At 35.7% G+C, this 17,102-nt stretch overlaps 1 protein-coding gene across 2 annotated transcripts in view; it reads left to right on the plus strand.

Annotated features, from left to right (window-relative positions):
* LOC149803922 (hepatocyte growth factor receptor-like) overlaps nucleotides 1–17,102 on the plus strand; it is a 222,033-nt gene that overhangs the window by 128,039 nt on the left and 76,892 nt on the right. For both annotated transcript variants that reach the window (XM_089953736.1, XM_089953737.1), the window contains exons 10-12: nucleotides 3,272–3,391; nucleotides 13,990–14,103; nucleotides 15,400–15,496. In XM_089953736.1, the coding sequence (XP_089809862.1) occupies nucleotides 3,272–3,391; nucleotides 13,990–14,103; nucleotides 15,400–15,496 (331 nt within the window). The remainder of the gene's footprint in view (nucleotides 1–3,271; nucleotides 3,392–13,989; nucleotides 14,104–15,399; nucleotides 15,497–17,102) is intronic.

Here is a 17,102-nt window from a genome sequence, read left to right on the forward strand (position 1 = left end):
ATATGTATCTAATGCGATTCTAGGTAAATAACAAATTTATTTAAATGATGCAGGAATCTCAACTCTTTTCACATAGTTCCCTTTCATTTTAAGAAACTAAATTGAAATATCACGTTGAATTTTTATATATTTTTTTATGCAAATGTATGTAAAAATGAATCGCCGGAAATATGTGCATTTGAAACATCACACACCCCATTACAAACGTATTAACAGTTGCGGTTGTGGATGGGGTAGTTAGTTGTAGATTTTGAAAGAAATGAATAAGTGAATAGTAAACAGTTGCCTCCCGTAGAGTGTTTTATGACGGAAATAAAAGCACAGATCATGCTTGTCTGTATTTTCCCAGCATCATGTCTCTGTAAGTTTTGCAAAATATATTTTGTCTTCACAATTTTTTCTTGTCATGAATCGAATGATTAAATTTAAGAAACTTTAAAAAAAAGCATGTATGACTATGAAAGTCCTATATTCATTATTTTTTAAATGTAGACACGGCAGAAGTAATATGTAGGTTGAAAACTGTGTTGAAGAATGAAATCATTTTAACTACCTGATTGAGTTAAACTAGACATTCATATGGATACAAAGTTATTATTTTGCTATTAGGTTTAATATATTGGGATATAAAATAATACAGTAGTATTCAATACTAAATCATTTGGAATCTAAATTCATCATTCACTTTGTCTGTTTAAATCATCTCATTTTAGGCTACCTCATTTTATTTAATACAACGTCATTTGGAAACATATTTCATCATTCCAATTTCTCCTTTAAAACATTTATTTAATATCACGTCATTTGGAATCTGAATTCATCATTTCACATACTGGTTTAAATCAACTGATTTTATGTTATGTAAATTCAATTAATAAACTTTATTTGGAATCAGAATTGGCCATTCCGTTTTGCTGTTTAAATCATTTTATGTAATACCAGATCATTTGGAATTTAAATTCATGATTTCATTTGTTGAGTTAAATCATTTCATTTTAGATTACACCATTTTATGTAATAGCACATCATTTAGAAGCAGATATCATCATTTTGTTTTACTCTTTAAATCATTTAATTTCATACTAAGTCATTTCATTTAATACCACGTCTTTGGAATCCAAATTCATCATTCAGTTTTGTTCGTTAAATCATTTCATGTGACAACACGTCATTTGGAATCTGGATTAGTCATTTCATTTGCTGGGTTAAATCATTTGATTTCATACTACATCATTTGATTCATGTAAATTTGGCGGTAACGGCTGCCCAAAAGCCACAGTCACTTTGCAAACAGGAGAGAAGTGACATTTTTACTCCTTATAGCCCATGTCAGCCAAGCAGAAATGCTTATGAGAAGACAATAGTGCAATTTTGGTAAAGTCGCCATTCAACCCCAGTCACAAAAGTGAGGTCATGACGTCACCAAAGACATACAACTGTTGTGACTCTTTTCTTGACAGTTAAAATGTGAAAAATTCTGTATAGCTCTTCAATGGCATATATGTGATAAATCCAGTTCTTTACTGGAGTGAGCACACCATTTTTCCAGGTATGGTTTTCTTTCTTGTATTTTGAACAAATTCGAGCCAAATATTTTCTTTTTAATTTTAATTAAGATTGCTATATAATATTTTTTAATCATTTTCCTTACGGATGTCATAGCCACATTATTGCTTTTTCATTTTCACTAAGATTGTCATATTCATATATTTGTATCATTTTCATTGACAATGTCATAGCACCATAATTTATGTTTCATTTTCATTAAGATTGTCATAATCATATTTTTCCTTGTCATTGTCTTTGTTTTGAAGAAAATGTTCAAGTGAATCATCTCATTCATCGATACGATTTCCATCATTATGATTTGTCTCCTTTGCCGGTGATTTCAGTCCAAACAGACATAGTTCAGTCTTTTCTTAGGGATAGAGGTCTAGGGTTATACACTTAGGTTTAGGAAACAGTCTTTAAAGTACTTAAGCGATCTTCATAGGATTTAAAATGAAAACAACAACATCCATAACAGACATTAAAAAGTCTCATTCTGGATATGTAATGTTTATTTATCAAAATGAAGTAAAAGTTTTAGAAACAATACTTTTTATATGAGCACTAATAAAATGCCATACAAAAGAAACAAAACCATAACAATACATTTTTTTGTGAACCGAAGTTAATAAACAACTTTAAAACTTTCAAACAATGAACACAATTATGATTCTCTTCCAAGATGTTAGAACTGGCACTGGCAGTAATGTCAGTGTTGTTTCTCCGTGGTAGTTATCGCAAAGTTTCCATTGTGCCGCTTTTCTTCCAATAGCCCAGAGAACATAATTCAAGGTGTTCACATACAGTAACGAATGTTTGTCCATGTATGGTATTGGGTAACCATATGTAAATGGTATGATCACTAATTGACACAATATAACTCATTGCTACTCTTCGGTAGCCAACGATACAGGAACACAGTGTGTATGTACATGGCATGGTCACTAAGTGACACTTCATATCACATGGGCTGTTTCAGAGTTTGAGTAAGTTACATGGCCCATTAAAAGTGGACACAATCATATATAATAAAAAATGTATTTCACAATTAAATAAAAATGTCTTCATTATCCATTATTGATCTTTGTTGACTGTAGCTGCAGAACGTAATTCATATTATTGCACCATGCTGATTTATGCTGTAAAACTTCGTTTATCTTTGTCATGCGATATTTACTATAGTACAGTAAAACCTAATGCGACCACCACCGCAGTTAGTTTGGTCCTATCAACTGTTTAAAAGTGTAAACGTATGCTCTGAAAATGAGACAACCTTCTGGCTGAGGTCACTTTTCTCCAATCTCACCGTCCATTTCGACCAGATTAATATGGTTCCATTTTGTCGGAATAACATATTCTAGCATATAAATGTATTTGGTTTTATTAAATTGAGAGTCGTATTGGTTATATTGTCATGACATTTCCTCTTCCAAAACAAGGTTGTTTTTTCCGCAAGCATGTTATTATTCGAATTAGTATAAATTCCATATATTCCAGTTATCGGTTTCTTTTATGGATGTTTCAGTTTATACTAAATATATTTAAAGACCCATCATCACTCTGGGAAAATAATAGAGTTCCATTACCCCCTTACCAAACCATAGGTTAGAGTTGAAAATATATGCTCATTCCATAAAAGTGTATTAAGTCACATAAATGAATAATCAAAGTTTGTTTTTAATTTAAACATCTGAATTTGAGATCTGTAACTTTTTATTGATAGTTTCAGGTGGCTCAAGTCCTATTTGTTCCTTTATGTCCTCGCATCACATCCCATGAAACAGAGATACTTGTTCCATCTGAGACGAATAAGACAATTGTGGTGTCAGCATTAAACATAAAGGTGAGACAAGTGCATTTTCATTATTTATCTCATAACCTGTTATTATTTTTGAGAGCTTCATCTAAACAGGTGACAGTGTCAATTCATTTGGTTCCAGTCTTATATACATTGACTTGAAAAACATAATGTAACAATAATGATAGTACTACTTCTACTGCTAATAATAATTGTATAATTAGTATAAAAAATAATCTACCTTGTGGTCAACAACTAAACATATATGTACAGAAAACAACACACAGAGAGATTGTTCATGAAATTAACTTGAACGTGTACGTTTTCTTGCCTTTACCCAGACACATGCATCGTCCATATAAACTGCTAGGGTCAGTGATTATCCATATAAAGTACTCAGGTCAGGGATTATCCATATAAAGTGCTCAGGTTAGGGATTGTCCACATACAATATTCAAGTCAGCGAATGTCTATATAAATTACTCAAGTCATCAATTGTCTATATAAATTATTCGGGTCAGGGATTATCATATAAAGTACTCAGGTTAGGGATTGTCCATATACAATATTCAAGTCAGCGATTGGCTATATAAATTATTCAGATCATTAATTGTCTATATAAATTACTCGGGTCAGGGATTATCCATATAAAGTACTTAGGTTAGGGATTGTCCATATAACGTATTTAGGTCAGCGATTGTCTATATAAATTATTCAGGTCATTAATTGTCTATATAAATTACTCGTGTCAGGAATTGTCCATAGAAAGTACTCGGGTCATTAATCTTCCATAAGGTATTCAGGTAAGTGATTGTCAGTATAAATTACTTAGATCAGGGATTGTCCGTGATAACTATTTTGGTCTTTTATGAACTGTCTAACCATGCATCTATTTTTCCCCCTGGTCTAAGCTGCCGTTTTCAGCAACTGCTTTTGTGAACATTATTGTCAAAGAATTGGGTTTCTTGACAACACATGACTCTTATCTGAGAAAATGGTAAGCCACCCTCACTATATTACACTTCCATATGATGTAATTTCAGATAAAGTATAATACCGCTACAATCCCTTTGACCAGATTTATAACATTGGGGGAAGATAAAATATAACACCGCTACCTACCCTGTGACCAGATTTATACCACTGGGGGAAGATAAAGTATAATACCGCTACCTACCCTGTGACAAGATTTATAACATTGGGGGAAGATAAAGTATAATACCGCTACCTACCCTGTGACCAGATTTATAACATTGGGGGAAGATAACATACAAGATTGAACCTTTAAACAATCTTTAGCGGAAACATTTACACGAAAACCAGCATGCTTGAATTGGTCTGTCAAATGTAGGACAACATGGGTCGAAAGAAGGAAAAATTATATTATATCTTTATTTACTTTTAAGCATTATTCTCTTAAACAATCTTTAATTTACATAATTAAAGTCATTGCTATATGTCTGACTGGTGTTTCCTTTTATACTACGCCTTCCATGCCCCTCCCCCATGCACTTGTTTATCAAGTTCTTAAATAGCTCCATTAGGTATATAATGGGAAGCAGTTTGGTCTTGAGTTTGGTTTCTTCCTTCCCCACCCCAATAAGCATATATTGTTGACCCTCCTAATGTCGTGCCCTTCATTGCTTCACTCTGGCGACCCCCATGTTTGTTGAGAGATCCCGATGTCATCAGCTGGGTCAATGCCTTATATTATCAATAACAGTAAGTGGTGATTAAAAAAACAGTTGACGAAATAAAAGTTAAGTATCTATTACAATTATAATGGTAGAAAAGACAATGGAAATGTCCAATTTAACTAATGCTATTTTTGCCGCACGTTTATGTACATGGAGTTAGTGTTAGCTGTTCAAGTCAGGGCCATTGTTCACATTGTGATCTTCTTTGTCTTTTTTAGCAGAAAAAAACAGCTTAAATTTGTGTAATGGTAAAGGCAATGTGAATGAATATTATAACATGCACTACTTATGTAATTTTAGGAATAATCAATCTTATGGAAAACTATATAGTATGAAATTTTCCATTCAGTTATTTTAATTTAAGTGTGAAGTTATAATATAGCATGAACGAATGCCTTTTAAAATTTTACTACATCAGTAGTTAAACGGGGCGATAGGGGCAATACGAGTTTATATAACGAAAATGCGGAAACATTTATATGGCAAATGAAATTTATAGGGGAATTATATTTAGAGAACAAAATGGGAATTGAACATAGAAATTGTACCTGGACCACTAGGAGGGCATAAGGGAAAAATAACAGAGGAAACGTCTTGGGTTTTTTATAGAGACAAAAGGGGTTTTATAACACAAACATAAACATGCATACAAACAAACACACAAAGAAATACCTATACAACATAATACAAATATTTTTTGGCAACGAGTAGAGATCATTTCGAGGCAATGGAGTAGCTCTGGTTAGAGGGCCATTGGGGTTTGTTAACACCACTGAGATAGCATATGGATCATCGCAATGTTCTTCTTCTCTTCCTCAAACTCTGTCTCACATCTGGAAACCGCTCTGGTGGCCTAGTGGTTAGACCATACACCTCGGATTCGAGAGGTCGTAGGTTCGATCCCCGGCTGAGTCATACCAAATACTTATAAAAATGGTAATAACAGCTGACTCTCATGGCGCTCAGCATTAAGAAGTTAGTGTTGGGACTGGTCGGGCTGGTGTCAGGATAATGTGACTGCTACATGCTACATGTCTGGGGCATGATGCCACAGTGCTAGACATTACTATAAACTGCAATACTGCAGACATAGTAGCGATATGACTGAAAAATTGTTAAAGCTACGTTAAAAATCCAAATCACACACACACAGACACACAGACACACACACACACTGACATCTGGACCGTATATCAATACTTGCTTCAAACATCCTTGTCCTGCCACATAAATCCTTCCTTTCCAAATAACCGTATATGTGATCTTTGTGGTAACCCTGGATGATGCCACATACATGGGATAGTCCTGACTGAACAGCATCCCTGAAATGAGGGTAGAAGACTCAACATTAGTCCACATCTTGTCAAGAGCACAGGTGAATTGAATGTAATTTTAGTAATTTTCACCTGTCGGCATGTACGACTCGTTTATTTGCAAGTGTTTGCGTGCTGTTTAATTTGTGCGATAATTCGCTATTACTATGCATCCAGAGCGAGCGACCGGAAGCAAAGGAGCGCCGAAGGCCCCGCTAAATACCTCCATCACAGCGACATCCTCTTGCGTTCTCTTTCGGTGGTTATCTGCATTCCCGTCTTCTTCCGTTGAAGGCAATCACCAAGTTAACAAGCAGCTGTAGTATTTAATTCACATGTTTCAAATCAATGCCCAGTTTCCTATGTTGTTGGGTTCTTTCTATCATATTGCCAAACATGTGATGGTCACATTCGATTCAAATATTCCTGAGTTGTGAATCTTCCTAACTTGTGGTAGCTCTATAATTTTGTGTACTGTGCGTACTTAAATTCACCGAAAAATTGGTCAGATCGTGTAGGCTTAAGTAGCCTCTCACTTTTTTGAGATCTTAATTTGTGTTTCAAATATCTCAAGTTGGAATCTAAAACATACTTGTCATGGTCTGCAAGTTGTTAGTCTAAAGAGGGCTTTACTGGGTCAGATAGAACGCCTCTATGTGGTAAACATGTGTGGGTTGTATCGTTTTGTTTTGTTTTTTGCTGGGTTTTTTTTTGGGGGGGGAAGTAGGGGTTTAGGAGTGTGTGCTGCATATTGTGTGCAAGCTATAGATATCCCTGTTCCTATTTCTGTTAGTATGTAAGCTCAATTAATATACATTCCGACAAACTTTCACGGACACTCTCTCGCATACATATGTGAATTGTGTTGGTCATGGAAGGAGGATGTTGTACGGGTCTGGGTTATTTTAGTTTTGTTAACTGATGGCAATTCTTTTCATTATTCATGGATGGCAAATCTTGTCACACTTTTGGGTTTGCCTTTTAAGTATCATTTCGGGGCAATTGCTTTTCTGTTATACTTTCTTTTCCCTAAGTATTCAGGAGGTTTTTGCCTGGTGTTCTTCTCTTTCTGCTCTTCTTTTGCACTTCCTTCTTGTTGAGTGTGGTCTGTACTTCTATCTTGTGTTGAGTCTTTTTCCTGCTCTTCTTTATTTCAGCTGTTTTCTTCTTTTTCGTGCCCGTTGATGTTTTGGTCCTTCGCTTGTCTCCTGATCTTCTTTACTAATGGCATGTCCGATGTAAACTTTCTGTGTCTGGGATAGGAGTTGTTTTGTATGTGTCCCTTGACCATGTGGCTAGTTTCGATTAAATTATGCTTATTGTGTCTTTATTGGTTTTGGTGTTTCCTGTTTGTGTGTATGCGTGTTTTTGTTAACGGCTATTATATAGTGTACGTTTTAGTGGTATTTTATCTCTTGTCATATTTAAGTTACTATGATTTTTATTTTAAAGCACCCCTGGCACTGTTTGTAGTCGTTGCTATATAGCAGACTCGTTTTGACCACTCCTACATTTTTGTGGATCGGGATGTGTGCCATTTTGTATCTTGGTTCATTTTAATGGTAATGGAAATCACTAATATGTGTGTGTTTTTCTTAACGATTATTATTTAGCTTAAGTTATAATGTCACTTTATCTCTTGTTTTATTTAAGATAATATTTTTATTTTAAAGGACCCCGGCAACTGTTTACAGTCGTTGCTATAACGCAATGTCATTTTGACCACTCTGACTTTTGTTTTCTTGTTTGGGGTGGTGCCATATTGTGTCTTACTTCATTTTTAGTGATAGTTTATTTTCCTTAATGTGTGTGTGTACGTTTTTCGTAGCGACTGTTATAATGGCATTTTATCTCCTATCTTATATAAACTAATATTTTTATAGTCGTTGCTGTAAAGCAGTGTCGTTTGACGGCTCCGACTTTTGCTACTGTGGATCGGAGTGTGCAATATTTTGACTTATTTTTTTTTAATGGTTATTGTTTTTCCTGTTTATGTGGACGGTGTGCAGGTTTTGTGTATGTTTTTTGTTGTTTTGTTTTGTTTGTTTTTGTTGGTGTTTTTCCTTTACGGCTATTATTTTAATTCTATTTTATAGTGGCACCTTACATTATATTTGTTCCCTTTTTCCTATTTTGTTAATGAATTGCACAATGTTGTTATAAGTCCTTCCTAGATTCTTGTTTTTCCCACATGTATCTCCGGGTATGTGCTTCGTTCTCCTATTAGTTCCTGTTGAGTTTTTGGTTCGGCTCTCTCCTAGTTATAGTTGGGGCATGTATTTAGCACATGTTCAATTGTTTCTGGAGTTGGGCAGTGGGGGCAGTTTGCAGTTTTTCCCCTTTTTATGTGTTTCCCTGCGAATCCTGCCAATAGGGTTTTGCCTGTTCTTATTCGATTTATTATTGTTGTGTCATATGGGGTTTTAAAGGTCGGATACTTAATTTTCCTATTTACTTTATTCTGTACTTTGTATAATTGCCTACTAGTGTCTGGCTTGTCCCATTGTTATTGCCACATGGCATTAACCTTGTTCCGGATAATACTTTTGATTTCAGTGACGCTGTAGGCAATGTTTTTGCCCATGGGTTCATAGGTATGGTTCCTTGCTTCTGCGTCTGCCTTTTTATGGCCTGGAATTTGGATTTGTGAAGGGATCCAGACGAATTCGACTTGTTTGTTGGCTTGTTAAATTTCTTTGAGTAGAGTTCTTGCATGGTTAGTCATATTAGGTCTACTCTTTGATTGGTCGGCTGCCAAGGATAGCAGTACACACTGTACGAGTCGCTTAGAATGACTGTTTTAGTTGTTGGATAGGATTTTACATAGGTAAGTGCCGCTAGTATTGCCATTGATTCTACAGTTTAAATTGCACACTGGTCTGGTAGTCTTTTTCCAAAGGAGATACGTAATTTTGGAATTATTATCCCTGCTGCCGTTTTATTTAGGATTTTTGTTTTGGACCCATCTGTAAATATTAGGGTGTGGGTCTAATTTGTATTGTCTATGTACGATAATATTGATGCTCTAATCCTATTGGGTCGTTTTGTTTGTTTCCTAATTCTCGTAGGCTAAAGTCGATTTGGGGGATGGGGCAGGTCCATGGCGAATCTTCGTAGTACCGTATTTTTTCTGGGTTGATATTCGTAATTTTCAGTTCTCATTTTAGGTCTATAACTATTTTCCCATTGGGTATTATTTTATTTTCCCTTTTGTGCAATATGGTTTGTTACATTTTGCAAGGGCTTGGATCGTAAGATGGTTGGATTGGTATTTTGAGAGAATTCGTAACGCATACCACTTGAGCTGACATTGTTACGATATTGTACGTGTATTGTAAGAATCATTGTATTTTAATACCTCATTAGCATGTGTCAATGTATACAATATTTTGCCTTCATTAATCATATCAGCTACATATCTCTTGTTCGTTTTTATGTACTTTTCACGATGACTTCTATAACTAAATACACGTACTGTTTAAACCAACTTTTTGACAGGTTTTCATTTCCCTGTGAATAGCCCCATCCCCTTGGTAGCCTCAATAAGATCGGAACTGACTGACCAAAATCTAGGCCAAATTAAGTACATGTACTTGAAGCATGTAAATAACAAATATGCAACCATGTGCTAATGCCGACACTGAATATCGTAAAGAATGTTTTTCATGTCATGATGTGACCGATGCAATATTTTATTGTGGATCTTATTACACAAAAGTAACCAAAATGTAATTTGTCAATAAACAAGTGTATTTAACACTGGATTTGTCTTCATGTACTCAAAATGTCCATTGTTTTCTCAAAGTGTAAATGTTACTCATTGATGACAGGTCACCCCTTACTGACGAATTTAACTTGTATCTTTTTTCAGTCCTCCCCCACAACACTTATCTCGACATCCGCCTATGTCGACAGTATTTCCTCGATGTCGGGGGTGCTTGCTGTGGCGCTGACGCCGCTCCTTCCGTCGTCTCTTCTAGCTCTTGCCAAGCCTGGACATTGCAATTTAGTACTATGCACTGCATACAGAGCCGCGGGGGATAGTGGCTGCATACCTACCCTCTCGTTGAACTCAGTGGAAATAAACTGGTTGCAAAGGTCTGATAGACACTGGCGACTTAAATCCCATAACGTAATGCAGTATGTCCATCCATCACTGACTCATCTACAGATAAAATATGCCTTCGAAATTAATGTAGCTGAAATGATGCCCATGTACATTTATGTTGAGTCAGGCAGAACTTGATTCAGAAGCCGTGAGATATAGAGAATGTTAGGATGATAAACGTGGCACAATACCTGATAGAAGAGGTCTTTAGAGAATAAATGAACAAGGAGCAAGAAGAATGGACAGTGAAGTATAGGCTGCAGAAAAAGCAGAGACAACATCAGTAGCTACAACAACAGCAGGAACAAGATTGAGGTTTTGTGAATTGTAGAGTGGATACCAATGAGTTCTCGTTCTGCTTCCACAGAAGTGGGCCTTATGCCATAGAAAAGCCTGCAGCGAGACGTTGCAATCCTCACAGATGCTACGAGATTGCCAAGACATAACAGTCCTTTACAGCGGTACCTAGATCTCTTGCAAAGAGATGCTACTCCATTATTAAAACTGTTTTTATTTGTATGGTAGTATGTGTGTCTTTTTCCCTCACAAATCTCTCTACTCTAATGTGTGTTTGCATATAAGGGTAAAGAGGTGTGCCTAAAAACAAGTCATACATTCGCTTGTGTTTGGAAGGTTTGTTGTATGGTTGTATATTTTTATTCTAGTTATAGTGTGATTGTATGTAAAATGTTGAAAAGAGTGTTTCTTTTAGGTCGGCTCGGTCCATGTTTTGGAGGTGGTGTGGTGTGTGTATTATTTATTTGTGCGAGGGCATGTTTTTCTGGACATCCGTGCTTCAGGCGTGTAGAGCAGTATTGTAGTCAGTATGACTACCCATCATTGACTTTTCAACAATCCTAAAGATGAGCAGAATAGAAAAATTGCTAGAGCTAAATATGCCCATGAATATGTTCGCTGCCTCCTGGACCAGCTGGCTATGGAGATGATTCATGAAAGGTGTGAAGATAGAAGAGGAGGAAGCAAAAGGTAAAAAGAAGTGGAAAAAGCAGATACTGCCTTGTTTCATCATGCGGCGAACCTGCGAAGTGAAACTTTTGTCGAGGACACCACTACCCCCACTCCACCAAATAGCACCACTGATAGTCGCTGTTCTCCAGATTAAAAACTGGGATTTGGAACTGGAGAGACAGCGGCAAGAGTGGGAGCATCGACGGCAACATGCACATCCACAATGGAGAGTAGTGAGAGAACGAGTCTACAGGATCCCTAATAAAACAATTGAGATTCCGAGACCACTCAGATCCACTCAGCACTCTCCATCACGATTAATCGTCGCGGTGGAGATAGATGGAGGTTACAGTAAGTTTGTGATACTAGGCCTGGGAGATGCGGGCATTGACCAATTGCACTGAAGATTGCAAACAAAATGGCCCTTTTCAGAGCCAACCATATCTCTAATAAAGTGATATTACTCCAGTGCCAAAATATTTAGTTTGTATGTTACTGTGTTGGTATTTGTGTGTGTATGTGTCTTTTTCCGTAACAAAAAACACATCACCCACCTTTAGTGTGAGTGTGTGTTTGTACGTAAGGGTTTAGTGGTGTGACTATAAATACTAACTTTGTTTGTGGGATAGTGTGTGTGTGTGTGTGTGTGTGTGTGTGTGTGTGTGTGTGTTTGTGTGTGTGTGTGTGTTTGGTAACATTTATAACTGTATGCTTTTTTGAAGAAAAGCTTCCTCCACCAATATGTGCTGCTTAGAATTGATTGTATAGTGTGTTAGTATGGCGTAATGTGTATTTTAATTGCAATAGCGTGTTGGTTTGTAAGAAAAGTTGAAAAGAAAGTTTCTTTTCAGTCCACGCTACTGTCTCTTTTGTATATGATGTATAGTTGATGTGAGGGCGGCACAGATGGTTGGAGATATGTTTGGCATTGAATGGTGTTGGTGGAGTATTTGATAGAGAATGGAGATATCAAGCTACTATGTATTGCATTACAAGGCGGCGGGAGTCGACCATCAAAGAAGCAAAAGAACTGTTCAAAGAGGTATGGTGGGAGGAAATGAAAGGTGTTATATCCTATGAAGACTGTAAAGTGGGTCGATTGAAGAAAACCTTGGACTTGATGGTGGTAAATGATGACGTTTTAGAAAAGATAGAGGCATGTGCCTATTGGCCATACCCGCCCTTAAGATGTGTGAAAAAGAGTAACTAATGCCTTATAAAAGCTGATATTCTTGTCAGGAAAGTCATAAAGGAAGAAGCGGAAAAGATCAAGACCACATTGGTCAAGGAATGAAAAGATAAGGAAAATAAGAAGAAACAGGAAGAACTCAAGAGACTAAATAACAACTAAATCAAAGTCAAGACAAAGTTCAGAGCTATGGGTCAGCCTGAATGGATCCTAGATGATGAAAAGAAGACGAACATGAATTTCCTCCAAGAGTAATACATTGGTGGAAAAATGGAGGCAATAAAAGAAGAAGAACCCAATGGCCCTTTTCAGGACCACTCCACCGCCTCGAAAATATCTCTACTCGTTGCCCAAAATTTTGTCTTTATGTTGCATAGGTATTTGTATGTGTATCTGTTTGTTTGTGTATGTATATGTATGAATATCTATGCTTGTCTCTATAAAACCCCTTTGGTCCCTATAAAACCCCATGACGTCACCAATGTTTCATTTTCGGTATGCCCCCAAGTGGCACAAGTACCATTCCTATGTTCAATTCCTCTTTTGCCCTTTATATATTTTTACCCAATTAATTTCCTTTGCCGTATACATTTTTCCGCCATTTTCTCATTGAAACTCAATTTCCCCCTATCGCTCCAATTGACTACTTACATCTATAAATACGATAATTTTATCGAAAATTAGAAAGAAAAAATATAAAAAACGCATCATATTTTTTCTTCGATATTTTGTCATCATTACTTATAAGTGTTTAATTACAGCTAATATGAATTTGAAATGTATTACAGATACAAATATTAATACTACATGATATCAGCAATGATTTATTTATATACCTTGACCTATTTGCAAGAATTGCAATCTTACATCACGTGGCATTTATTTCAGGGGCACTAAACATAAAGGTATATATAGGAATAAACAAATCGGACACGCTTGGAAACGTAGTTAATGGAACAGAGTTTATAGAGTTTTTAAACATTTCGCAGATATGAGTAAATTAAGCAGATATAATTAAACACTTACTAGGACGATACTAATATTTTCTGGCAACATTATAATATAAGAGTAAAATTTAAGTTGAGGGCACAAACCATGGCACGTCCAGGATACAGTTAGGGACCCATACTTTGATGTGATAATGAGGAGAGGGATTTATTTAAATTCATGTTTTGTTATTTCTACCTTTTACCTATGGCGTTAGTTTGATCTTGTGACCTCTAATATGCAGCTATTACATACATATGGTCTATCTTTAATTTCATACTTTGTGATCCCTAAATTGTAGCTATTACATAAATTTTATTTGAGGACTCTTAATTTGTACCTATTACATAACTTTTATCTTATTACTGTGTTTCTCGCAGGAATTTCAAACCCGACTCAGTTGTTTATTTCATCTGGACAATGAAAAACAGGTCAATGCCAACGTGACAAATCTTCCCAATGGAACAAGCATCATTGAATGTGAACTCGTACATGTAAGTACAATACACAAATGTGTTATTCCTTGCAACTTGCTGTCTATGTGTGGAGGATGATTGATTGATTGATAGGTTGATTGAGGTTTGACAGCACATAAAATATTATATCGTACTGAGTCAGTGGGGATAAAATAACCTGTCCTCACGTCAAACAGGCCTGATATGAGTAGGATTTAAACCCTGCACTGTAGAGGTCAGGAGTCCAGCTTTATAACCACGGAACTACAGCAGCTCGGTAGAAGAAGGACTTTATTTTAGAGAATATATACTATTTAGATAAAAGTAAAATAAGCAAACATCTTTAAGGGAAATTCGGTGAAAAACAAAAATGTGACTTTATGAACAGGAGTTAATCATATAATGGCTGATACATAAAGGAAGAAATGCTACCTAAAATACCTCTATAGATATGTACTTTATATCAAGCTTGATAATGATAATAAAATGAAAACAATTCGACCTAAAATATTGTCCTTTATGGACAGGTGTCCTTCATAAAAATGTTGATACTTGTAATGAAATGAAGACAGCAATTTGAAATACTGTCATATATGTGTTCTATATAGACAGGACAGGTGTCCTTCATATCAAGGTTGATACTGATAATACAATTAAAGTTATTTTAATTTCTGTCCTTCGTGTACAAGGTTGATAATGGTAATCAAACAAGAAAAATGACTTTATAAATGTCCTTTATTAATATGCGTCCTTTACAGGGAGCTATCTATTGAAACTTATGTATAACATATATCTGTGTAACTAGGGCCATGCATTGAAATGCAAGGGCCCTATCGTAATGTATTTTTCCATCACTCATCTCTCTAGCTATTCGTCTGTTGCTAGACCCATCCTGTAAATGCTGTATCTTTGCAATCGTTACTTATAATTTGAGCCATATTGTAGTTGAATTACCAGTTACATATCCGCTTTTGCACTTTGAGAGCTAAGTTCCTTTTTTTCAATCAAATTGGAGTCAGTAGTTCCCCCTGCTATTTACCGTTTACTAATTGATTTCAAATCGACTCTATGCTGTTCTTGCTATTAGGTTCATCATACGATATTTGGACAATTTGAGTGACGGACAATTGATTCTATTATGAAACATTTATTTGCCTATAGCATGCTTTATTTACATAACGATTGGTTAGACTAAGTACAAAATAATAAGCATCTAAATAAGTTTGAGCTGATACATGAGATAAAAAGGAAAGCTTTTTGGATGAGAAATGTGCTAAACGCAAAAACATATAATAAAACAACAAACTGCTGAAATTGTCCACTTTTTAATTTCAGTTCTCCTATGTGGGTGATGCAAATACAATGAAAGTGCCATTTCAAATTTCATGGGCGCATCTCAGCATGAATCTCGACAACTTAGACAAAATACAAGGTACAAATATTTTGTTCATCTGGAATCTATTCAATTTATAATTGTTGTAGTCAATAACACAATATAGCATAATTAAGCTATCCAGTTTTGGATGTTATTATAGGTGCTTTGGTACATCCTGATTACATACTTTCAAGCTATCTTGGAAATTGCATCCAAATGTCTGAAAGATCAAACTGTATCATCATTTCAACTTTGTGTTACACACTGAAAGCTTTGCAAAACGTGAAATGTTGCAACTCATGTATGCCCCAAATCTAACAGAAACAAGATCTGCCCATACACTCAAGAAAAAGTATTCTGCACTTTTGTATGCGTATTCACATTGGCATTAAGTGCAATGGATAAAAAAAGCGTAACGCTTTCAGCGCTGCCATGCAGTAATCTTTTTCTGAATTAAAGATGTCAGATAATGACATCAATTATAATATATGTTCTGCATAAACTTGGCAAAATATGTTGAACGAAATCTCCTCAAAAAACTAGTCAGAACACAATATATCAATGATTGGAAACTAGAATCTTTCATGTAGAATAAATAGCGGAGATAATGTACTATTGGGTGTCTTCCATGTAGGACAAATATATGTATGGCGTTCTAAAGGGTGACTGTTAATCAAACCATCCACCTTGCCAGTTCTTAGTGACCGTGGAACATTTCTCTTAAGTGCATCCAATATCACTCTGTGGGTAAAAGATTTATTATTATTATTATTATTATTATTATTATTATTATTATTATTATTATTATTATTATTATCATTATTGTATGCGAATTAGGAAGCGTGATGATGGCACACCAACAGAGGAAAACTAGGTAATTTTATGTAACCAACTTTAAACTTATCTTTTAATAGCAATAATACCTGAACTCCTCATAATTCATTGCTTGCCTTTTTCTAGGATGCTAGTCCAAAGTCCAAGCTTAATGTTTCCTCTTTCAATTACTAATTGAAGATCTATAATCTAAAACAACCAGCATGATTCTTGTCTGATTCCTTTGTCATATCCAACATACATAATATATTAATCTATTTTGGGGATTATTCGGAATATGTACATGTTTAATAACTGATCGCCTTTGAAGCTGTTTTCTGGCTTATTTTCAAATCATTGTTGATTTGGTTTTTTTGTCACATTCTCCAGTTTTTACACTTACCTTGTATAGCTATGTTTTGTCGCAATGTTTCTCAAGGATGGTTTTACACCTTGCGTAGTGAAGTGGTGCTTCAGTACATGTAAACCGTGTCTTAGTAATTAGTGTTAGGGTAAGTACATCCTACCCATGTTTGGTTTCATTCTGTTTTTCTCCATTTGATCTATTTCAGCCTATATTATGTTGCAAGGTGTGAGTAAATATGGGTATAAGACGGCCTTGTAGGACACTCAAGGTGCTGGTAAATATGGGCATGGGTAGGCCTTGTAGGACACTCAAGTTTTAGATAAATATGGGTATAAGGAGGCTTTATAGGATACTCAAAGTGTAGGTAAATATGAGTAGGGTAGAGGGGGGCAAAACGCCTCCGTGGGGTAAAACGCCTCCCCCCCCCCCAAGCCATCCTGACGCCCCTGCGCTAGAAAATGGCCTGGTCTTTTAGGACACTCA

Source organism: Sinohyriopsis cumingii, chromosome 3 (assembly GCF_028554795.1).
Source record: "Sinohyriopsis cumingii isolate HCF-2022 chromosome 3, ASM2855479v2, whole genome shotgun sequence".
Classification (NCBI taxonomy): Eukaryota; Metazoa; Mollusca; class Bivalvia; order Unionida; family Unionidae; genus Sinohyriopsis; species Sinohyriopsis cumingii.